Genomic DNA, 23,945 nt, shown 5'->3' on the forward strand with positions numbered 1-23,945 from the left:
GTGTCTTCTAATCTATTCCATTGATCCTCAGGTCTATTTTGATGCCAATACCATGCTGATTTTATCACAGTAGCCTTGTAGTATAATTTCAAGTCTGGAATGTTAATGCCACCTGCCTTGTCTTTATTGCCCAGAATTGCCTTTGGCAAGTCCACTCTTTAACACACATTTAAGACATATTATTTTTATGGTTCTTAAATCAGTGGGCACATTCCCACTCTGCCTTCCCCTTCCCCACTACCCCACTGATGCTAGTTTAAGGTGTGTTCTGGTTTCTGTGTATATTCTTGAGCAAGATAGTCTTTACGTTATGTTTTATGTTGGTTTGTTTGTTTCTTTTTTTTTTTTTTTTTTTAGTACCAGGAATCGAACTTGACCTTGCAGTTGACAAGCAGGCACTTGTGCCACTGAGCTGTATACGCCCTTGTACTATCAATTTAAAAACGATACTGCATGTAGAACTTGCTCAGTTTCTCAGAATTTTCCCTAGATCTCTTAAAACCAACCAGTGTTTTGGTGTTCTTATACACTAGTTCATAGCTTAGCTTCAGGAGCTTCTGATACACTCTTGAAAAAGAAAACAAGAAATAAATGAGTAAACTCTGCCAGACATTACCATGGCCATTTTACAGACAACTAAACAAAGATCACCAGGACGGGACACATGTTAAGGTGGATGAAGGAGCTGTACCTTACTTCTGATCATTGGCTCAGTGTACTTTCCACGACTTAGACTGGTGACCTGGATTTTCCTAAGTCCCATAGTAGCTTGTGGCTGTAAAAGAGTCTGTAAAAGAGGTTATCTTTGTGGTTGTGTCTTTATCAGCTCCTGTGGACACAGGGCAACCACCTGGGCCTCTGACCTCTGCATCTGTTCGCTCTTTCTGCGCATACATCTGTGTTCCTGAACGGTTCCTACCTGTTTCTTACTCTTTGCTGCTGAAGAAGAGATAGCAGTACCCCCCCACACTAGAGCTAGCACATAATCATTCTTATGGGCATAAGGATACTAATGGCTTTGTTCCTAGATTCTCACAGATAGCATCCGATAGGCTTATTTCAGTTCATTATTATTATTCATCTCAAGAGCTTCATCAAAATCGACTCTCTACCAGGAAACATTATTTATGGGCGAGTATAACTTCGTGCGATGATTTAGAAAGAGAAGAAAGATTGGGCTTCTGAACTCCTTGCCCTTCCTTGCTAAAATTATGGATCCATAAAAACTAGTTAGAAATGAACAAAGATTTCAGAAGAGGGCTGCTTTCTGGAGAAAGGGCTTTCAGATGCAGTTTATAGAAGAGTCTAGAAAGAACATTACTTGGGGCAGGTGATGGGTGGGGCTGTGGAAGCATAGCGAGGGGGATCCAACCAATAGAAAGCAGGCTCCAACCTCAGATCTCAAAATACAATCAAAGCACTGACAGAAACTATTAAAAAAAAAAAAGGGATATGAGGGGCATAGGGGCAGATCAAGAGAGGTCAGGAATGGGCCATTGGTGGAAGCAGGAGCTAGAAAATGAAGATGGATGTATTGGTTTCTTTTCTCCCATTGCTGGGACACCTGAATATACTGACACCTGAAATCAAGAAAGGAAAGGGTTATTTAGCTCACAGTTTGTGGAGGCTTCAGTCCATACTTGGCTGGTTCCAAGGCAGAGTGGCACACGGCAGAGGGCAGCAGTTCATGCGAGTGGAAAACAGCGAAGAGAAAAGGGAGGAGCAGCAGCTGCGGCAGCTAGCAGGCCTCTCTCCCCTCCTTATATGATATTCAGGCTCTCTGCCCAGGGCAGGGTAGCACTCTTACCCATAATCCCCCCCACCCCAATGACTGCCTGAGGCTTTGTGGGCACAACTAGACACAAACCATAGCTATGGGGTAATCACTTTTGTTGGCAGAAGAGTTTAGAAGCTGGTGATAAAATTTGTAGCGACTGAACGTGGAATGAAAGCTGATACATAACTTTAATTATATCATTCGGTTATTTGTTACCTTAATATTACCACCCTTTTTATTTAGTAACTGAGTGATGAGAAAGAGAGTCGATATTGATGAAGACCTTCAAGTCACAATATTTATCACAGAACCCAGCTTTCTTAGAGTGTAGATTCACAAAAGAAAATTTCGTATTTGTGAGGACAGTAAAAGTACTTGGCTTTTATTTATGTCCTCAAATGCTACACAAATAGGTTTTCTGTCCAGTGTGCTGAAATTTATGCTGCAGCGTCTTATTACAATATTGTAAATTGAACTATGTATGAATTTTCTTTGGAAATGCCATTATTTTTCCTGAATGTTCACCTCAGCCAGGCACTTTAAAACCTTTGAGTCAAAAAGGTGTTGTCTGAATTAATTATGGATTTATTTGGAAGAAATATTTGCTGACTGGTGAGGGTAGGACTAATGATTATTAAGGAGTCTAATTTGTTTGACAAATTGTGGATTTGCAGAGTTACAGACTTTCGGTACAGAGAATAAAATGTCTCCTTGGCAAGGTCTCTTTGGTGGGTGAGCTTTGCGTTCTTGTTTTATCTCTAGGGGACAGTGTATAGGACAGCCTCTCTTGGGGAAGGACCCTGAGACTCTGGAATCTGTGTCTTGCCTTCCTCTAGGCACAGGTGTGCATTTCTCTGGGTAGCATCTGTTCCCTTCTGAGCCCTCAGTGGCTCTGCAGAGCCCTCGGGAGTGTGACAAGTCATCTCCAGCCACCCTCTGGAGGCTGATCTGGTTCTCCTTCTGGCATTTCTTCTGCCTAGAGGGAGTAGCCTTCCCCAGACCTCTCTTCTTTGAATCACATTACTCACTCCAGATCTAGAACACGACTCCTGGTCTCAGATCACTCAGCCTGAAAGGCCACCGTACCATCTGTCCCCAGTGCCCAGCTCGGGCCTCTGTGGGAGTAAAGGCCGTGTGCTGTGGTGTAATGAGTTCTGGAAGCAGATTGCTCAGTTTCAAATCCTGGTTCTACCACCAGCCATGTAACCTTGGTCTATCTGTTACACTCTATGCCTCAGTTTCCTCACTGGAAGAATGGTGATGGAAAGACTTACCGTGCAAGTTTTTCAGGGGAGGTAAAGGAATTACTGTTTGTAAAGTGTCTAGGATTGACAGGTGAATTGGATCTGGAGAATGTGACTGTCTGGCACTAAGGTTGTAATTGGCTGTCTTTAGAGTCCTGGGTGGTCTTGCACTCTGGACTTTCAGCCACGTGGGGCTGGCCACCCCTTACTTCAATACAGCCCCTCTGCGTAGGGCATTGTACCTGTGCCTCAGTGGTCACTAAAGGAAGGAGCTCTAGTTCATGCAAACAGTCACTCTGCTGTAGTGCAAAGTGCCTGCCCCCACAAACACACAGCTTCCAAGGACAGGCTTTTCTCTCTGCGTTCCAGAGGATGGCCTCTTCCGGAAGGGGCCCCAGAAGAAGACGGGAAAGATAGTCCTCTGACCATGCAAGGGACAGAGTGGTGATTTCTGTTTGTACACCATTCTTCTGCTTGAGGGTGTTTCTCCTGCCCTCCTCTAGGCTCATGTCTATTCTTTTCCATGTCTATTCCCTGAGGAGGGTGACTGCGTACAACCCCAGTGACCCTAGTCAGACCAGAGGTGAGATTTCATCTCTGCCCCGTAGATGGCCAGTGTATGTAGCCACTCACTCGAGGTGAGACTACGGTTGTCACAGGGTCTCACTATGCATCTCAGACTCATAGTTATCTTCCTGTTTTCAGCCTCCCCGGCACTGGGATTATAGGAGTATGTCACTATGCCCAGACTCTGTGCCCGGCTCAGCCTACCCTGGGGGCTGGGCTGCATGACATGAAGCACCCGATTTTAATACCTTGGATTGCTTCCCTAAGCTAATGAATTAGTCTTCAAGTGGATACTAAGTACCTGCTTTGTAACAGAGCAAGGTGTAACTCTGCCTCTTCTCAAGAAGCATGGCATCTGGCCAAGTGACAATTAAATAATAATAAACTCAAGATGTAGTTAATTAAGAGTACAAGACAGTACAGACAAGTGTGAGTTGTATTCAATTGTGTGAGAGTTTGCTTGTGGTTCAAGGAGAAAATGCTTCAAAGAAAGGCTCTTAGCAGAGAATATAGGGGATACAAAGCAAACAGTTTATAATTCAGCTCTACCTGACGATCTCAGTTTACCAGCTAGGAAAAAAGCCAAGCACCAACAAGAAGAAGTAAAGTCAACTCAGATGTGCTGCACCTAGACCTGTCCTAATTTTATAGACACCTCTAATTCAGTAATCTGATAGGCATTTTTATGAACATATATCAAAGTCAGTTTTCCAAAATGTAATCATAGCCATAACTGTTGGACCCTATTACTAGCCATATGGCAGGGATCTGGGATCGTTAGGGCCCCTGCTTCTGGTCTCAAGCTTACGCCATGAGCTTGAGCTCCATGGTGGACACAGTTTTGTGACATGTCCCATTTACAGCTCAGAAGTTGGGATATTTGGCTTTGTTTTCAGTGTACGTAGACCTGCAGGGTGTGATTGCTTACAGAAGCAATGGCATGGGGTAGCCAGTTAGGCCCCGGGGAGCCAGCTCCAAAGTCCCTTTTTATTCTTTCTTCTACATGGTCCTTGTTTTTCCCAGGTAGTTTCTCTTTCCTTGATGGAGCTTCCTGGTCCATTGGAGAACTGGGGTCAGTTCTCAGCATCTCCTTTTCTCACCCTTGTATTCTCAACTGTCAAGAAGGCTTCGGTTCCCTACCCATCCTCTGACAACTGCCAGCTCTGGCCCCGTACCTTTCCACAGATCCCACATCCTGATTTCCGGGGTTTCTGTTATCTCAGAGCCTTCCCACGCTCACTCTTGCCACCAGCCATAGGGATGCCTTCTTACTCTCTCCTGTGGCAGATGGTGGTACCCCATGGCCTGAGCTCATTCTGCCATTCTGGTATCTTCTTTCTTATTTTTGGGTTGCATTGTTAGGGCCAGACCGTTGCATGACATTCTGATGCACCACTCTGTCATCTGCCCCACCCCCTTTGCTGTCACTAGAGCCACCTTCCTGATGCTTAGATGGGTTCCTGTATTTGTGTATTTGGAGGCCGCTCAGTGAGTCCTCATGGTCTGAGAAGTAAGCATGAATTTCCCATCAGAGCCTGTGACATCCCTGGCCTCCACTTCTTTCCAGCTTCCTCCTGTGTCCCAGCCTTTGTCTTAGACATTGTTTTCTCCATCCCACACACAGACACACTCTAGCCTCTGTGCTTTGGTTTCTGCTGTCTATTAGCCTCTTGTCTCCACTCCCCAGGAGGCCAGTTGATCCCTCAAGACCCAGCAGAAAAAACTCCTTTTTGTGAAGCCATTGCAGTCCCAACTCCAGCTCCACGATGGCACTTGCCTTGGCTACTCTGTGTGACAGTCTCCTGATCTGCTCTTCCTGGCAGCTGGCTTTCTTAGAATTATCATGGAGTCTTAGTGTTATCTTTTCTTTTTCTTTTTCTTTATTTATTTTTGACTGGGTAAAGTAGCTTTATTAGAGAAAGCCAGGGCTACATAGCATTTAAGAGTTGGCATTGGGGCCCTTTTTCTTGCCAAATATGGGCATGACATTGATGAAGTACCGGTTGTAGTGCATCTGCTGCTTGGCCCAGCCTGTCATATCCTCCTCCTCCTCCTCCTTCTCTTCCTCCTCCTCCTCCTCCCTATCTTCCTCCTCTTCCCCCTCCCTCTTCTCTTTTTCCTCCTCTTTTTACTTCTTCTCTTCCTCCTCCTCCTCCTCCTCCTCCTCTACTTCCTCCTTCTCTACTTCCTCCTTCTCCTTCTTCTCTTCCTCCCCTACCCCCGTTTGATCACTTTGGGAATCTGACTTCTCACTTTTTCACCCCAAGCTAGGGAACCATGGACTTCACCTCCAAGCATGCAACCAGCTACTTCCAGAGTGGCCAGGGCTTCCACTCCACACTGGCCTGGGGTGGTTTCATCCTCCAATGGTTGGCCTGCCAGGAGAATGGCGTGATCGTCCGGTGTGATGCCCTTCAGTGATGCCACATGAGCCTTGATCTTGGTGATCATCTCCTGGCCGGTCACTTCAAGGGCATGTAGGTCCTCGGTGTGGACAAAGAGTTGCATGTTGACAGCTGAACGGCTAAGCCAGCCACCACTACCGCAAGGATGGAGTCCAGAGAGCTCTTTGATTTTAAAGAGAATAAAATAGTATGAAAAACCCTTAGAAATGATACAGAATTTCAAGAAACAAGATGAGAAGAATTCAACAATGATTGTTATATTGTACAATGTTGTCTTCAAAGTAGTTAGTTGTTCAGGTTGCCAGATAGAAGCATGTAAAATTGGTCGAAAATATTAAGCATTAAGTGGGATCTTGTCTTATTGAAAAGCTTTTGCACATCAAGAACCTTAGTGTTGTAACTTCATTCCCTGGTCTGTGGTCAGCCCCCACATAGTGGGCATGAGGGTGGTTGAAAGGATGGATGAATCAGTGAATGGAGAAAAGGAAATGAAGAGAAAAGGAGGGTGGGGAAGGAGGTGAATGGTGGAAGCAAAGAATGAAAGAATTTCTTGTAGGGTCCTAAAGTATCATCTGTGTAGAGCTTTTTTCTCTCTCTTCCTAGTGTGTAAGGATGTCACATGCTGGGGGGGGGCGCTGGAAAATAGTGAGTTTTCACTAAATATTGTAGATTGACATGTTTGTGAAAAAATGTGCTTTAAAAATGTCTGACCATTAAACATAAATTGAGTCTATTTCTGTTTAAAATTAAAAATTTTCTTTGTAATTTCTAAAAAAGAAAAAAGATAGTGAATGTCCAGTGTTATTTATGGTGAAAACAGTCTGCCTACAGTGGACATTAGGGGCCCTTTAAAAAAAATAAAATTAAACAATGTCTGCTTAAGAAAAAACGAGAAGAAATCCAGCTGGGAGTTCTTCTCCCTTACAGACCTGCTTTTTGACTTACTGCGCAGGCCCTGAAAAGCTGAAATGGGCAGATCCCTTTGGAAAATAAGACAATTCCCAGAAAAAGAGAAAAACCAGGAAGACTTTCATTTTCTCCTGCAACTACATTCTTTGTTTCCTTCTTTTACTATATTGACATTTATGTCTTGTAACTATGGTAATGAAGCAGTCTCCTGATGAGAGATGGGAGGTAAACAGCCCCCATGGTGGGGCGATGCTAAACAAAGCGACCCCCAGGACAGCAGAGGTCTGCATTAGCTACCTTCACTGATTTCTCTGAAGCTCCAAATTTAGCTCACAAAGCACAGCTAGTAAGGAAATTTTGGAGGAGGCTCCCAAGCGAGGATTATAACAAGCATAAAATCAACCAGCATTAATCTCACCCTTTAATGATCTATGTATGGTAATCTAACATTGCACTTTTCTTTCTTCTTCTGTCCTTGGCGGAAGGCAGCCCGCTGAGCTCCCACTTGCTCAGGCATCCTGATAAATGTCAAGCCGTCTTTTGGAGCTGGCACTTAGTTAGACAGCTAAGAAGTCACGTATTTCCTCCAACTTGTCCTCTTTCCCCAAGATATGGTTCTGTGTTGAGGATAATACCCAAGAAACATTTTTTTTTTCATTTATGTATTTGGTACAGGGTCTCACTACGCAGCTCAGAATTGTACTAATCCTCCTGTTTTCAGCCTCCCCACTACTGGGATTACAGGCGTGTGCCACCATACCCGGACTTGGTCCCTGGCTCAGTGCACCCTGAGAGTGGGACCAGGGTTCAAACTCTGTCCCTGCACTTCCAAGATACTTTCTTTACCCAGTGCAGAATAAAAGCTATGAACCTGGAGGAAAGCTATCACTTCTGCAGGCTGCAGCAGTGTTGGCATTTTATTGGCTTCTCTTGGGGCCTGCCCATATTCTGCTTTTTCCTGGTGATGGGCTCAGGTGAAGCCCGAATGCCGTGTACAGGTTTTCTAACAGGTTGTGGAAGAGAGAGTTCCCTACCCAGGGTATGTCTGAGCGAAATTGCATTTCAAGGCCTGGGACAGGGCTGTGCACCTGCCACCTTAAGTTGATTATGATTGGGCCTTGGCGGGCAGAATCTGAGGCCCAGTCTCTCCGATCAGCTGTACAAATCTTTTGGACAAAAAATACAAGAAATCCATAGCTCATTCACAGCCGTTATATATTATATTTTGCTCTCGGTGTTAAGAGAGGAAAATCCTGTTTTAAAACTTATTAAAATGTTACCCATCTAGATAGTTTTTAAAGATAATTTATATTAGCACCGGTGCATAGCCTTTTAAATTAATAATTCAGAACTGTGACTGGAGGTTTCAGTAATCTGTAGTAGTATATTATCTGACTGCTCCACTGAGAAATTAGCACTTATGGACTAAGGTATAAAATTGAAAAATCTAACCCATTTGGTAGTCTGTTCTCAGCTCTGAGAGCGTTCTTAAATGAAAGCCTATTAGTGTGAAAATTCTGATTTCTAGAATCAAATCTGCTTTAGGTCATTATGGAGTTTTATAAAGAAAGCCTCTGCTGCCTAACAACACATTGAAGTCTTAAAAGTAGGCAAATTATTGATTTTTAGCAAGAGTTTTACTGCCCTAGACACTGAAGAATGATTCTCATGACTAAAATTTATAGGTTATTAAGGAGAAGAATGCAGGGAAAAGACCCGTTGGAAGATTCACAGAATTAGCTCATTTTATTCGTTAGAATTCACTTAGCACTCTATTCTGAAATATAGATGTATCTGAATCTGAAACCTGCTTCTTGGTTATATGGTAAATTTATATAGATCAAAAATGTACTGGGATCATATTTTAGCTCACGAGAACACAATCACTTTTTGGAGCTATGCAAAGAAAGGGCAAAGCTTTTGCTTTTTCTTTTTGAGCAGCTGAGTTTGTTTAAAAGATTCAGGTTGGCCAGGCGAGCTGCTGAGTGGCCTCTTTTCACCTGGGCTTGGGTAAGGTGTGACTTTTTTAGCCCAAACTAAACAGACACATTGCAAAACCCTTTCTACAGCACGAGTGATGTCTAATGTTACGCTTCATGTCGTGTTGTAGATCAGAGCCTGTGCCTCAGTTTTGAATAGGGGAGCTCTTGTGAATCCCTTAGATGTTAGTCTGTTTTGCCCCCTTAAGAAGGAGTAAGTAGAGTTGTTGGAAAGGCGTCTCTGTGAAAACAGGTCCACATTTCATCATGTGAGGGTTAAAATACACAATGTACTTGATGCTTTAGGCTGGAGGCAGAATAATAATAGCAGGGAAAGGAGGGACTAGGAAGATTAGAGGGAAGTCCCTATCCCAACTCTGTCACTCGTCCAGGAGTATGACAGTGCCTCGAGTCTCATTCCTCAAAGGTAAGATGGAAACTGTAACACCCAGCAGTCTTCCATCAAATAGTGTGTCATTCTACCCAATGTACCCAATAGGCTGCTTGAGGGAGGATAAGATGGAATCGTGTAGCTGGTGTAGCTGGATGGTGTTTTTTTTTTTTTTTTTTTTGTGGAACTGGGGATTGAACTCAGGCCCTTGCGCTTGCCAGGGAAACACTTATTCCACTGAGCCATCTCCCTGGCCCTGGATGTGTTTTTAAAGAAGCGTGTGTAGATGTAAGGCATGCAATGAGCAACCACTTCAAGTTGTAAACATGCGTAGTTGTATCAGCTTTCCGTCTTCACACCCCTGCTGTCCGCACTAGCTTCTGAAGGACTCTTCCCTTGGAATGCTCCTTCTCTTAGACCCAAATTCACTGCCAGGGAGGTGTTTAACCCGAGTTGGGGGTCTCTGCTCCAGCCAAGTAGCCAGCAGAGCTTTGAACCCCTCAGTGGATGACTGACCACCCTGGTGACGACAAGGTCCCCACTCCTTGACCTGGACACGTGGCCCTGTATTTCGAGTGCCTGTGGACTTCCCAGCCTTCTGGACACATGGCTTTCCCTCCCACCCAGCTGGACCTCCTTCAGTTTCCCCCACGCACGAGGGCCAGTGGCCTTTGGGTTCACACTTGCCTGCTTTGCTGCCTGGTGTGCCCTCTTGGACCTCTCTGCTCCCCAACTAGTCCTCCCTCAAGGAGGGCCTCAAAGGGGGACCATTTCCTCCCGGGTGCCCTTGGATTTCCTCTTCCAGGGGCGTCTGCCATCCCTCTTCATCTCCCACTGACTGCCCCATCATTTTGGGCTCCCCTTCTCAGTGCAGTCCACAGATACCGAGAGTGTGTGGCAGGTCCTTCATCTCTCCTGGTGCCACCTCCTGGGAACAGCTCCTAGGCTGTCTTGTTCGTGCACTTAGGCTGGGTAGGTAGCCAGGTGAGTGACAGACATAAGCTTTATGTCTCACTTTTTAGTTCTTGTGTGTCAGTTGTCATGAGTGAACAAAACAGCAGTGAGGTTGCGAGATGTGTGTTCTATGAAGACCTAGTAATAATCTAGCTCCTGTTCCTCGTACTATGATGTTCCAAATCTTCTGTAAAAATACCAGTGTCTTGCTAAGGAGCATCTAACCTGGTCCCATGTTCTCAGGGCTGAGGGCAGGCATGGCTAACGCATATGAGGAGTCTCCTCTGGACAAATGAAGCCTTGGAATGAAGCTGCTGGGGAGCCAGCACTTGGGGTGTGAAACCCTTGCATCTGACTAATCAAAGCCTTCCTTCCTTGCTCTGTCCCACTCTGTTGACTCCTTCTGAAGTTTGCAGGGTGACCCTTCTTAAGGATTTCTCTTTAATTGTGAGCAGAAGTTGAGTTGGTAGGTAGAAGCACTCGGAACCTCAGGAACTTTGGAAGAGAACACGTGACACCCCATGAGTCGCCAGTCTGAGCAGCAAGAAAATTTAAGGAAAGTCACTGCCAAGATGTGTGTATAGTTCCGCATCTGTTAGCAGTCACCATCTTTCCAGCTGTGTGTGTGCTGTTCCAGGAAGCCTAATAAATCTGGTGATTTAATTATACTAAATTACTTAATCAGAGAAATTTTTATGCTACAAATTATTACTTTAATAAACCAGAGAGAATAAAGAAAAATTTCTTGAATATCTTTGCCAAATCAGTCTAGGCATCCATTTTCAATTTAATAACTAATAGCAGAGGAGATTGAAATAGATGTTATTACAGATTTTTACAAGGCAAAATATATTTAAGCAGGATCAGAAGGTTAATTAAAATTATAGTTGGGACTTGTCATTTCCCAGCCACTCTTTCTTCTGCACAGTTGCTCTGAGTTTAGAGTCTGTTTGATAAAAACGCTTAAAATGGAATCCTCATTTAAAAGGGAATTATACTCAATATTATTTCTGAGCCTGATCTCATGTACCTATGTCGGAAATAAATGTATAATTAACCCTTTTTCATGATAAATTAACATTCATTTTCCTAGGATTAGTAGGAAATAGCATAATACAGGGCAGGGTTTGCTTTCATTCGGATAGTCCCTGGGGACCTCTGACACTCTTAGAGGATTAGCGAAGCCTGTGATTCATCGTGTGTCTATGTACATGAAAATAGAATGCAATTCCTGACTGTCAGAGAGAAAAGGTTTCCTAATTGACAGGTTTTGCAAGTAAACATAGAAAGATTAGCCTACAAATACTATGAGCATGACTTTGGAGTCCTGGCAGGAGTATGTTAGCAAAAGGAACTGTCCCATGAATATTGAAAATTTCCAGTGAATTCTTCCAGGATTTAGGGCGTAGGGGTACAGCAGCTGTTGGTCAAGCCCCCAGAGAACAGATAGGCTTTCAGGAGAAGCCCTTTGTCTGGTGCCTTTTCCTCTAAACTCATTGGTTTCTCTTGCTTCTCAGAGCTTACTTTTTTGAACCATTAGGTTTTAATTTACATAAAAAGTATGGTTTGTTTCATTTGCTTTATTATTAGCAGGCTAGAAAAAACAGAGGCTGATTGGAGAACAGGATTCGGAGCTGCTTTAAAATTTTAATGTAAAATTCCCCCGATTTTTAGGAACAAGATGAGGTTCTCATGAGACACTGATGGAGCACCCGAAAGTCTTAGGGTAGGGAGAGTGCATTTTAAATGTTTACAAAACAGAAAAGGGACACAGCAACTTCTGCTGCTTCACTAGGTTATCAAAAGCATAGCTTTTCTTTGATTTGATGCAAAAGACAGGAGTTTAGAGGAGTGACTCCAGCCTGCATTTGTTGAGTATTATACCAGGTCACATTCCAAGCGTTTTCCACAAATTATCTCAGCACAGCAACTGGCAGCCAAGAGTGAGACATTTGTGAACAGTCTACTCCAGAGCGGACTAGGCTGACCCTCCCTGTTCCTTCTCAATGCTGCACATCTACTAGATACTAAGGAAAATACAGATAAGCATCTCCGCTTGGATTTGTCTTCTTAGTGGACTCTATACAAGGGATGATGAAAATGTACACAGGATGTTCACATTTTACAAAATTATTACAGACACATTGCAAGCTATACTTCTCAAACGATCCTCCCTTACATCAGACATACTTACCCAATTATTCTTACCTCTTTCTTTTTGTACTTAGTACAGGGTCTACAGGGTCTCACTGCACATATCGGACTCGTAGTGATTTTCCTGTTTTCAGCCTCCCAAGCGCTGGGATTACAGGTGGCATGTGCCACCACACCAGTCTCAATCGCTGCCTCAGCACACCCTGGGGGCAGGGCTGGCAGGGCACGCCAGGGATCTAACCCAGGCCACTGCGCTCTGGCTAAGTAGGCACTTTAATCTGCTGAATTATCTGGCCAGCCCTTCTTACCTCTTTCTGAAGCAGTTTTGGCAGTTCTCTTTCATGACTGTCTTCATGCTGTGTGAGGGAAAAACATAGAGGATGCTGCTGTCAGGTGTCAAGCAAGGGAGAGGCAGGCCTGTTACAAATGTGGTGCTGTGTCCTCTATCTTACTTGTGGGAATCTGGCACCACACTGCTTCTGGATGTTCCCCACAGTCAACACAACCGTGAAAAATACAGATAAATTCAGCAAATCAAGAAAGCCATGGAGCTGGGAGGATAGCTCAGCGGGCTAAGCGCCTGCCTGGCAAGTGCAAAGACCCGGGTTCGATCCCCAGTTTCATATGCCATGCTGGCACTGAAACCAGGCGTGGTGGTGCAAGCCTGTAATCCCAGCACTGGGGAGGCTGAGACAGGAAGATCACTGTGTCAGAGCTTGTAGTGAGACCCTGTGCCAAATAAATAAATAAATCTAAATTAAAAAAAAAAAACCCATGACAATGTACCTAAAGACACTCATGCAAGAGGACTTCTAGAACTGCGTCAGAAAGGGCCAAGAATGAGGGGCTATGTTTGAAGTGAGAGGAAGTGGTTGGGGGGGGGATTAATGTAAGAGCACTTTAAGAAATTTAAACATTGACAGTATTTGTTGACTATACCTCGAATGAAGACGAAGCCTCAGTGTCCCATGCTGGATCATCCTGGGGGTTCTCTTTTGTGGGTCTAATCTTACATTGAGCTCACTGAAGGCCTCTGACAGAAATCAGCTTTGGGAGGACTTACTTAGTTTATCTTTGAAAGTTAGGATCCAGGGTTGGTTCTAGAAGGCAAAAAGTGAATTACACAGGTCAGGTCAGAGAGAATCTTGACGATGTTGAGGACACTATTTGTCAGCTACTTTCCTCTTTGGGACAGTGATCCCCTTGGGAAATGGCCTTGGAGTTAGTCCTGTGTCCTGACGTTTGAGTCAGAACATAGTAAGAGGCCAGGGCAGGCAGTGGGCTGACAGAGGCAGGAGGGCACAGCAGGGAATGGGGCTCAGCCCCCCAGTGTTGTGGTGTTAAACTGAGTTCACTTCCCAGGGCCAGGCGCAGCTGATGGCCCCATCTGGAACCTGGTTTAAACTTCACCCAGATTTGCTTTTCAAAGGGGAGTCGTTGAAGTGATCTGAAGTACTGAGAGACTGTTTACATAGCAGAATCGTTGTGGGTTTTGTATTTGAGAGGAAATCTGGTATGCGTGTAATCTGCATGCTGCGTGTGGATGGCATCAAGAAGCAGTTGGATCAAATAAAAGTAATGATGAATAAAACAATCCCAGCAACAGCCAATACACATGAAAGATTAAGCACTGGCCTCCCAGCCCCTGCTAGACAGACAGCAGGAAGGAGAAGCTCTCTGGGGAACTTAAAGATTTCTTGCCCAGTCCACTAGTCAGATTTCCTTCCTCTACACTGGCCATAGTTAGCTTGAGGGTGATTTGGGCATTTATGTCAACAGGTCAGCTTAGACATCCTTCCTTCTGAGGTCTGGGACCAAGTGGAGAGATGTCGGGATCATAGGGTGACACAACAGCAGGCAGGCATTTGCAGAAGGGAACAGCGTACTCAAAAGGACATTGGGCCAGGGCCACCCAGCATGAGGAGTGGTCACACATGCAGTGGCAATGCGTGTGTTCTGGCCACTGTTAGAGGAGCTTATTTGGCTCTGCATTCCCTTAAGTGTTCTCCTGAAACAAGTGTAAGCAGTGCCACAGTGGCCAGCACAATGGCCAGGATTCCCCAAAGACGACACCGAGCAGGGCATGCTCCTTGTCAGTGTAACTCACTGCCAGGTCCTGAGTTCCTGGAGTAGCGCCTTAGACTCAGTGTGATAAATCATTGCTGAATTAATGTCATCCTTGTCTCCACACTCCCCCCAAAAGCAGTGAAGTTTCAAACCACTGGCTTTGTTGTTTTGGATGGCTTTGTTCTGTTCTTTGAGAGTGGTTCCCCCAATGTTGTCCAGGATAGTGTCAAATTCTTGGGCTCAAGTGACCTTCCCACCTCATTCTCCCCTGTACCTGGAACTGCAGTACCATGTCCAGCTCAGCCCTTGACTCTTACAAAATTCATAAATTTGGAGTGAACTTTGCATTGGACATGATGATTGACTTTCACAGGTAGTTTGTAACAGTAGCTTCACAGAGATCTTGGACAAAAAGCAAAGATCCTCAGATCACATGTGGTCATTTTGCCTACTTGCTACAGAGTGGGCTCTCCTCTAGGCCTATTGCTTCAGGTTATCTGAGAGTGTAGCATAGGAATCCCCATTTTAAACTAAGCATCTCTGGAGAGTTGTGCATTGTAAAGACTGAAAGCTTTGGTTTTACTATTGTGCTAAAAGAGAGTCTAACAAAAATTGAGAAGGAAAAAATGAATTGGGTTATGACTAGTTTTGAAAAAGAGCATTCTGCAAACATGTGTACCAGACAATGGACTGAGTCCACAGAGAGGTTAAGAGGATTGAGACAGTCTTTGCCCACTAAGAACCTCTAATCTGTTTGGGGAAAAGATGGGGCCAGAGATAACCATCAGAAAAAGAGTAAGAGGGTAAGCCAGATTGCAAATTGTACTTGCTCAGAAAGGAAGCGAGGTCAAAGGGATGGCCTACGGTGCTAGACCTGCAGAGATGGGTAGGATCAAGCAGTGTGCCATGGTGGGGAGGTCAAGTCCAAGTCCAGGGAATCACTTAGTGGAAGTGTTGAGGTGGGGAAGGCCTGAGGGGCTGCTGGCAAATTAGCAAAACCTTGAAAGTCTGAGGTCAAGAGAAAATGTTCCTAGGATACACACAGTTTGACAGTCATGTGCCATTGAAAGGTTAAAAAGAATGTGAAGCAATCCAGTTGGATTTGAGATTCAGGGGAGGGTGCCATGCTTTCGGGGAGGAAATTACATGGCAGCTAAAGCTTATGGGCTGGGAGGAGCTAGCACATGAAGGGAAATAGTTGTAGGTGTCTCTCTTCCGGGTCCACTGTATAATTGTGGAGTTGGCAGTGGCGTGGACCCTGGAGATGCTCAGGGAGTGTAGTTTTAGAAGGGAGCCTGAATGTGAGTGTGTATTCACAGCATGGTTAGAGGGGTGATCTAGGATCATCGTGCAAGACAGTAGAAGGCACAATTTCCCGTGACTTATAGCCAGGTCTTGTCGTAGAGTGAGAGTCAGTTTTTCTCTTGGGATATCATCAATCTTACAAGAAGAGAAATGGACCAGACATTTCAAGCACACTCAAGTGACTGCTTAGCATTCACAATAAGAGAAGTATGGTTGAGAGACAGAGACAGAACACTGCATCACAGTCTCCATGGTTGACTTTGCCGTGTTTCAGGCACAAGGATGGCTGAAGGCAGAACAAGAGGCACAGAGTAGGACCGCTGAAGAGCCAGGCTCTGCTGTGTTCAGAGCTCACAGCAGACTCAACGACTCAGAGATTCCTGAACCCTGGCTCGCAGAGGCTTGATGTTTCCAATGCAGACAGTCTGAAGGAGAGTTATAAAACTCAATAACCTGCTATTAAGAACTGTCTGTCCCTTACAAACAAGAATGAAAAACCAAATATTGAAAAAGAATGGTGTCTACTTAAAAGGGACATCAGTTTTTATGAGAAACTTAGAAAAGATCCGTATAAGTAGTTTGCCTGCAGTGCTTTTAAAATGACCTTTCTGACAGTGATCATCGGGAACAGAAAGAGGGCTGGTTTTGGGGGTGGGGTGGGGGTGACAGGTCTGTTTGGGCTTCAGCTCCACACTGGTGGCCTTGGCTGCTGCTGTTTGAAAAGGAAGCAAAGACTGTATTTTTTAAGTGCAAATCCTGTGTGACTTTAATTGTATGAATTCTGTCAAGTAGTGCATGGAATAAATTTGCACACAGTTTAACGTAACACAAGTACATAAGTAGAATCTGGCATTAAAAGACCCAGCACCAAGTAGGAATCTGAAATAAATGCCCGCATTCTCCCCCAAAGACCATTCACCGTGAGGCCTTGGGCATTAATTTAACCGAATGAGGAAGCCACTGGGGCAGCTGTTGGGAGCTTATTTGATTTGTGAATAAACAATCCCTTCATTTTAAATGCTGTTCACTCTTACCCAAACCAAAGCAGGACAAACAGCACAAAAGAGACTAATTGGTTACAAAAAAATACTGGAAAAACAAAACAATCTGTGGTCTTTAGGGTCAGCATTGGATTTTTGGTTTTGAAAGAAAAATGCAGAACTAGGAAGTGCTCTAAATCTTTAAGCTCAGTGAATGAGGTGAAGACGTGTGTTGCTGTTAATTGATACGGTGCATTCAGGCGTCCAGTAAATAAGGAGTTGGGGTATGAAGGTCGTTCATATTTGTACCTGTCAGACTGAATTAGGCAGCATGCTGTCCGTGGCAAGCATAGTCAGTGTAACATGGAAAAGGAATAAGAGAGTGGCCACCCTTTGTTGTCCCCTTGCTGATTTATTGTTGCTGAAGACCATTCAGGAGTGGAGATGAGGTCAGCTCAAAAGAAGCACCGAGGGACCTGGTGGCAGGGTCCGTAGCAAAGACTTAGTGACATTGCTCAAGATCTAGTCTGTGTCACCTAGGTGCAGGGAAAGACAGATTAGACTAAGGGACACAGATCCAAGGGATTCCCTTGATTTCAAATCCTGGCATGCATAGGGCCACATGGAGGAGGTCTAGGTCAACATTTGAGAAAACACTGACATTGTGGCTTGTCCATGTCCCCTCTCCAGGTGATCACACAATTACCATGTGCATTCCACCCTGAAGATGAGCGGAAAGAAGTAGGACGGTGCAGGGTTGTACTCGTGGCGGCCTGTGCTCTTGCATCAAGCTGCTGAATGCTAAGCTGGTGAGGCAGAAAAGCCTGGGGCCAGGGAAGGAGGCCTTGTGGGAAAGGCAAAGCAACGCTTCCAACCAGCAAATTGTATTTATTCATGAATTCGCATGAATTTCAAGATTCTGCTTGGAGTTTGCACTCAGCAACTGACAACCTGAGATGAAATGGCCCTCGCAGGCACCAGAGTGACACTGGAAACCTGGATAAATTGTTTCTTGATAATGTCTTCAGTTTGTTGAGAACAAATAGGCTTGTCTGTAGCATCAGCTTGTGCTTTGGCCTGTGGTGTTCCGCCAGCAAGTGCCTGGTGTGGGGGCCTAGGTAGTGCCGAGGGCATCCTAGTGAGAGCTGTTGGCACCAACAGAGATGAAGGAAGTGTTCACTTGAGTGCCCAGGGATATTTTCCCTTCTCAAATGTATGTGCTGATGGAGCATGAGGTTATGCCCTACTCAGTTTGTGTGTGTGTGTGTGTGTGTGTGTGTGTGTGTGTGTGTGTGTGTTATTTTTTTTCCTAAAGAGCTGGAGAATAACCAGAGATGCTTAGTGACCTTCTTCATGAGCAGGTTCCTCTTATGGGTCACTACACCGATTTTCTTCATCCATGCCTGGGGATATTAAGTGCCGGGCACGTGGCCTTTCCCACCCTGTGGACCTGAGGTCACCTGGCAACAGCAGCATGTAATAGTGAAGTGGTCAGCAGCATCTAACTGTTACAGTGAGTGAGGTGGCTGTCTCCCTAACGTGTTCCACTTACAGGTACATGTTAAGACCAGTGATCAAGAACCCAAATCTGTCTTTGTGATTCTTGTCACTTTGCTCATCCACCAAAGGCATGTGCAACACTTTGAGAATTCTTTTCTGAGTCAAAGTCCTTTTCTTAAAAATTGAGAGAAAACTTACTGTAGAACTCATCCTTTCACATAGATTTTTAGTATAAACATAAAATTATACACCCCAACATATGAACAGTATATGGTTTTCTTTCTAAAACACTACCTTATTACTTGAAAGCTTTCAGCATGGGTGTTTTGTTCTGAGATTTTCCATTAAGTGAACTGTGTGAGTGTATGGTGTGTGTATTTGTGTACATTCACATCACATTCCCCAGGGCCTTGGTAGGTGGAATTCCTTGACGTGGATGATGATATTGATGACAAGCTTTGGCAAAATGGAAATCCAGAACCAGCTGGGGAGGGAGGGCATCATGCCAGGCTGATGGAAGGCAGTCAGGGCTGCCCTAGTTCCCAGCCTTCTCCTATCCATGATTAATGCCATGATCAAGCTGATAGAGCAATATACTCCCCAGACTCTGAGACTAGATTTAATGGTACTCTCCTAGTTTCTCTGAGATTGTGTGTCTCTTTCCACATAGACTTTGGGTCCTGGCTCTTCTCTGACTTGACTATATCTTGCTTAGATCCATGATAGGAGCCTAACAGGTGTGGCTGGATCAACTGCAACTCCAGCACCTGCTGAGTGAGCTGGTGTGATGCCTTTTAGATTCGGGGAGAGATGGTAAGACATGATATGGGCAGCACTTGGGATAATCCCCGAAGACAAAGACAGAAACTTTCAGTGTGAGAAAGAGCTGGCAAGCAAGAAGATGCAGAAGACAGGGTATTAGCTGAGGTTGGGCCTGAAATGATTCTGTATATTCTAAATGCTGCTTCCTATTGGAGCAGGGCCAAGTGACCCATTTGCAGATTGGCCTGCAACTGTTCCTGCATAAGCAGCAGTAAAGTTGCATTGTGGGTATTCACTTTCATGACATAGTTGTAACATTTTGCTTCTTGATGCCACAAGCCTCCCTCCTATGTCTGCTATAGAAATGCTGTTATTTCTAAATGGGCACTTGTGGAATATGGTGGGGCTCATCAGAGATGAGAATCTGTATGTTTAAGAGTTAAGAAGTAAGGACTTTAGCAAAACCTTGTACCTCCATACTGTGTGAGTCAGGGTAGAAACACTGAGCTGCAGAATTCACCTTATAGGGATCACACTAAGAAAGTCTAGAGATTCAGATGATCATGAACAGGTTGTTCCCAGCATGACGCTTTCCCCAGTTGTGCTTAAAGAAGCATAACCTATCTCCTCCTCAGCACATACATGAGCTGTGAGGCACCAGAGCTCACCTCCCATCTCCTGATGGGTCTTACCGCTCTTATTCCTGTCCTTAAGTCCAGCCTCTCAGGTCCCCAAGCTGAAAACCCTCTGGCTTCTCTGGCTACTGGAGCCACCTTGCCAAAACTCCCCAGAGAAGTAGACATGAATCCTGGTATGCCTTGGTTTCTATTCTTATATGGATTCCTTTGAGAAGTTGAGCAGTAAATTAAGATCCTGTTACCCAAGAATTAATAATTTATTGCTGTTATTGACAGGTGCTGTCCTCTCCAAGTATTTTAGGATCCGACATTGGTGTGGGTAGAATTGCATGTGGCATGTGAGTGGATATCCGGATCTATTCATGGCTGTTTGCCTGGTGGTCCCCGACCCTGGGGAGATGTCTAAATGCATGATTTGTTAAAGGCAGTACGTCCTTTTGTGAAACTTATATTGCCCATTAATTGGTCATTGATCTCCAGCCCATTTAGGACAGTTATTCTTATGGATAATGGTATGCCTTTGTCATATTGTATAACACTGAACCTTAGTTTATTGCTTGTGGATTAGGGTTTCATCTCAGGTACTTGAACGATGTCTAATAATTTCTGACTGACATTCATCTAGCAAATACTCGTTGAGCATCTTTGAACTTGAAGTGAGATGAAACGCCACAGACTTGAGTACCCAGAGATGGATAAGAGATGTTTTCTGCCTTCAAGGCATTTTCTGTCTGCTTGGGAAAATACGACATATACCCAAATAACTGTCACAAAATGTGCTCTGCACCCTTCCTCTAGAGCGTTGGCAGGAATGTAAAATGGTTACAACAGTTTGGGGGAGTAATATGACAATATCCTTTAAAATTTAAAAATATCCTTCCCTTTGACTCTGTAATCATCTGTCTAGGAATTTAGTGTCTCAAAGTGTGGTACATAAAGACATAAATTATAAAGTGTTTACTGCAACATCATTTATAACAACTAATAATAAAAACCAAAAGACGAAAACCAAAAGCCTTTTATATCCAGCAACAGGGGACTGGGGAATAAGTGACAGTTTTTACAGTGAAGTTGAGCCTGTAGATATGACAAAACTCTGCATTGGCCTGGTAAAATATTCCTGCTAGCAAAATAAAGTAAAATTTACCCAGTTCTGTCTTAGTCAAGAAAAAAGGTTGATACATTAGAATCTTTGAGGTTCAGTCATTGGATGAGAATCTTTATGGGGCCACTTGCTGATCCATGGGGGTTGTAGATGGTCTTCAGTTTGTGTTTTGTGAATCCGCCTAAGAGCACCTTGTGGTGAGTGTGGCAAGAGGGAGGAGGATCTAGTGCTTCGACCCTCCCTCTTGGTGGTCTGTGGTCCTCATGCCACAGGGCCCACCTGGTGGTCAGCAGAGCAGGCTTCTGCCCAGGCCCCTGCAGATGCAGTCTCCCTTTTTCTTTGATGGTGAGGGCTGTGAGCAAGTAAATTGAGTGCAGCTTACGGATCTGTGCACAGTGCTGTTCTCACCTGCCTCGTGGGCTTACCTCACCAGCCCTGAGGGCACAGGCAGTGTGCTCAGAAGCTTTGTGCTCTGGAGTGAACACCTTACTGTGGCATGGGCTGGCTGACACAGCGCTCTGGACTCAAAGTTAGAATTCCCCTTTCCTGTGACATGTTCTGGGAGACCGGTTCTGGGAGACAGTACTGCCTGGTTGGGGATCTGCCACCCAGTAGCATATGAAGGCTCTGACAAGTTCTGCAGTGGTGACAGGTACTCAGCTTCCTTTAAATGGTTCAGGTTTACCTGTATGAGGAGACCTCCATGTGAGCTCCACCTGTGTGAATACTTGGGAAAGTCTGGGTTAGAGCACAGGTAGATCTAGATTGGGCCACAGTGGAGTCCTCACCTCTCTGCCCTCCACAGAGGTGGGGAGGGATCAGAAAGCAGTTAAGTATTATTAGACAGTAGTTTGTTTTTCCTCCACCACTTTGGTCCGTACTTACTTATACTTACTGCTTTGGGTTTTAGTTGGTTTGCCCCTATTTGAATAGCCAGGATACATTCTTTTAAAATGCAGCTGTGGTAATTCGCTGATTTCTTTCAGAGTACGCATCTGGTATGGAGGATGGGCAGCCCTGAGGGCACACGTATATGGGTAGTGGTTGGGGGGACCCTGTTCCTCCCTCCCAGGGGGAGACAGTGCTGGCACTTCAGTGTGGCTAGCTGAGCCACAGACTCCTCTACCCCCGCGAGCTGACCGGCTGGCATCCACCACCTTTGTGCCCAGGCCAGTCACCTCTGGCTCCAGAGTCCAGCTTTTGCAGAAGACTCATCACTCCACTCACCCCGAGCGCCTCTGCAGAGGGGAGAAAATCTCACCAATGCCCTATATTTTGGTGGTTTCCAGGGTCCTGCTGAGCAGTGGCTAGACACTCTTGGCCTCAGGCTGACCCTGTCCACTCGGCACTGCTGGCTTTTGCTCTGTAATGGGATTGGCCTTTCTGTTTACTCACCATCCTCTGTGTGTCCAGCTCTTCTCCTGCCGTACAGCAGCTGCTTGTGCCTGGAGAGTTTGCTCAGGAATAAACTGGGGAGGTGCCCACCTTTTCTGCCTGCTTTCCAAGGTGTTTGCCTGACCAATTATTGATTCAGCAAGCATTTTCTTTCAAGCTAGACTCTATGGCCAGTCTCGGCCCCAGCCTCATGGAGCTGACCATCTCGGGGCAATCATGTCTACTCTGAATATACTTGGCGATCCCAGGAGCAAAGGAAGCAGACATTCATTCTTGAGCTAATTCTCATTCATTTGCTTTCTGGTAGGAAGGTGATTGGGAATAATGATTCCATCTTCCAGCCTCAATCAGAGTATGACACTCTGCTCTGAGTGGTCTTTTAGGAGTTTGGGATCAACACAGTTTAGGGGTCATCCAGATGATAGGAGAATGGCAAGCCAAATATCACTAAGACTAGAAAGTAGAAAGAGTCAAAAGACCAGGGAACTTTATCAAGAGGGTTTTCCAACCTGCAAGTTCGTAAGTCAAGACATGAAGATTCCTGTGTGCTCAAGCTGCCGTGTTGGTGCGAAGGTAGGAGTCCACTGGACGTAATCAGAGACGCACACTGTCGCCAACTTCTGGATAGACGAGTAACTGGACTGTGTTAGTTTATTCCTTAATTCCTTCACTCAATCATTTGTCAGGGTGTCAGCCACTGTATACCATACTGGAAGTATAAAGCTCACTAAGGTTGAAGGCAGGGGTGGTGGCAAATGCCTGTTATCCTAACACTCTGGAGGCCTGAGGGAGGAAGATCCCAAGTTTGAGCCCAGGCTGGGTAATTCAAAGAGATCATGTGTTTAAAAAAAATAAATAAATAAAAGGGCTGAGGGTGTAGCTCAGTGTGAAGGTCTCTGAGTTCAATTCCCAGTACCGGAAAAAACAATAAAAACTTACTGAAGTGATTCCATAGTAAAGAATTCATCATTTAGCAGGACAGACAGACACAAGAGCACACTCCCACTGGTGCAGTGGTGGTGGCTTGCACAGGCCTTGGCAGGAAGAGGAGTGTCTTCCGGGGAGAAGAGGGAGGTTAGTGAGCCTAGGTGGGGAACCCTTGCTCTGCAAGGTTATCGGAAATACCCAGGAGGCTTGGGGACAGCATGTGGAGAAGCATTGAGGCTTGAAAGAGCAGAACTCCTGAACCCTTCTAGAGGCTGGAAGGCCCAAGTCTGTGGCGGAGCGATGCATGGGAAGGCGCTGTCCCACACTGGACCCTAGGGTGCTGGTGGGGGGCGGATTACTGGCAATCCCAGACAGGAGTTCAGAACGGTGCCATGAACAGCATGCTGACCCTCCTGCACTGCTAAGGCATGGCTCCAGCAGCCCTGGAGTGTTGGACCCCTGGGACCCAAGCTGAAGGCACTGCGGATGTGGGGCACCCTGAAGTATTTCTTCGATAAGCTGTTTCCAGACGCTTCACTTCCAGACTTCACTGTTCACACCCACATGTGCTCACAGAGCTGATACCTGAGGAAATGTTTGGATTAACCTTTCCCCTACATTTTTAAAGTTCAAAAGCACCTTTTCCCTGGCTTCTCCCCTTCTTCGTTCTACCGGGGAGAGCAAGGCGAGCTGCAGTTGAATCCACGTTGTTGGCGGATCATTTGGGGGCAGCGCTGCTGCTAAACCCTGAAGAAGGGTGTGTAGGAAGGTGAGAACAGCTGCTTCTAATTAGCTGGCATTGACAGTGTAAGTTCACTGGGGAGGACCCTGTCTGGCGCCGTGGGGGAGAAGACAATGGACCGTCCTCCTAGTTTGGAAACACAAT

General features: G+C 45.2%; 2 protein-coding genes across 3 annotated transcripts in view; one reads left to right on the top strand and one right to left on the bottom strand.

The window, feature by feature from the left end:
* Nucleotides 1-23,945, top strand: part of Gfra1 (GDNF family receptor alpha 1) — a 216,957-nt gene that overhangs the window by 90,842 nt on the left and 102,170 nt on the right. The gene's annotated exons all lie outside the window — the stretch shown is intronic.
* On the bottom strand, nucleotides 5,482-6,102 carry LOC101571743 (ubiquitin-like protein FUBI). Its single transcript, XM_004647540.2, has 2 exons — nucleotides 5,821-6,102; nucleotides 5,482-5,653 (listed from the first exon to the last, which is right to left on the bottom strand). Exons 1-2 carry the CDS (start codon nucleotides 6,094-6,096, stop codon nucleotides 5,528-5,530), a joined length of 402 nt encoding a protein of 133 aa, XP_004647597.1. The 5' UTR covers nucleotides 6,097-6,102; the 3' UTR covers nucleotides 5,482-5,527.

This window comes from Octodon degus, unplaced genomic scaffold (assembly GCF_000260255.1).
Source record: "Octodon degus isolate 3935 unplaced genomic scaffold, OctDeg1.0 scaffold00311, whole genome shotgun sequence".
Lineage (NCBI taxonomy): Eukaryota > Metazoa > Chordata > Mammalia > Rodentia > Octodontidae > Octodon > Octodon degus.

Coding starts and splice junctions, on each gene's coding strand:
- LOC101571743 (XM_004647540.2), bottom strand. CDS start 6,096: ATGCAACTCTTTGTCCACACCGAGGACCTACATGCCCTTGAAGTGACC. Junction 5,654..5,820: donor TGAGAAGTCAGATTCCCAAA/GTGATCAAACGG, acceptor GAGGAGGAGGAG/GAAGAGAAGGAGGAGGAGGA.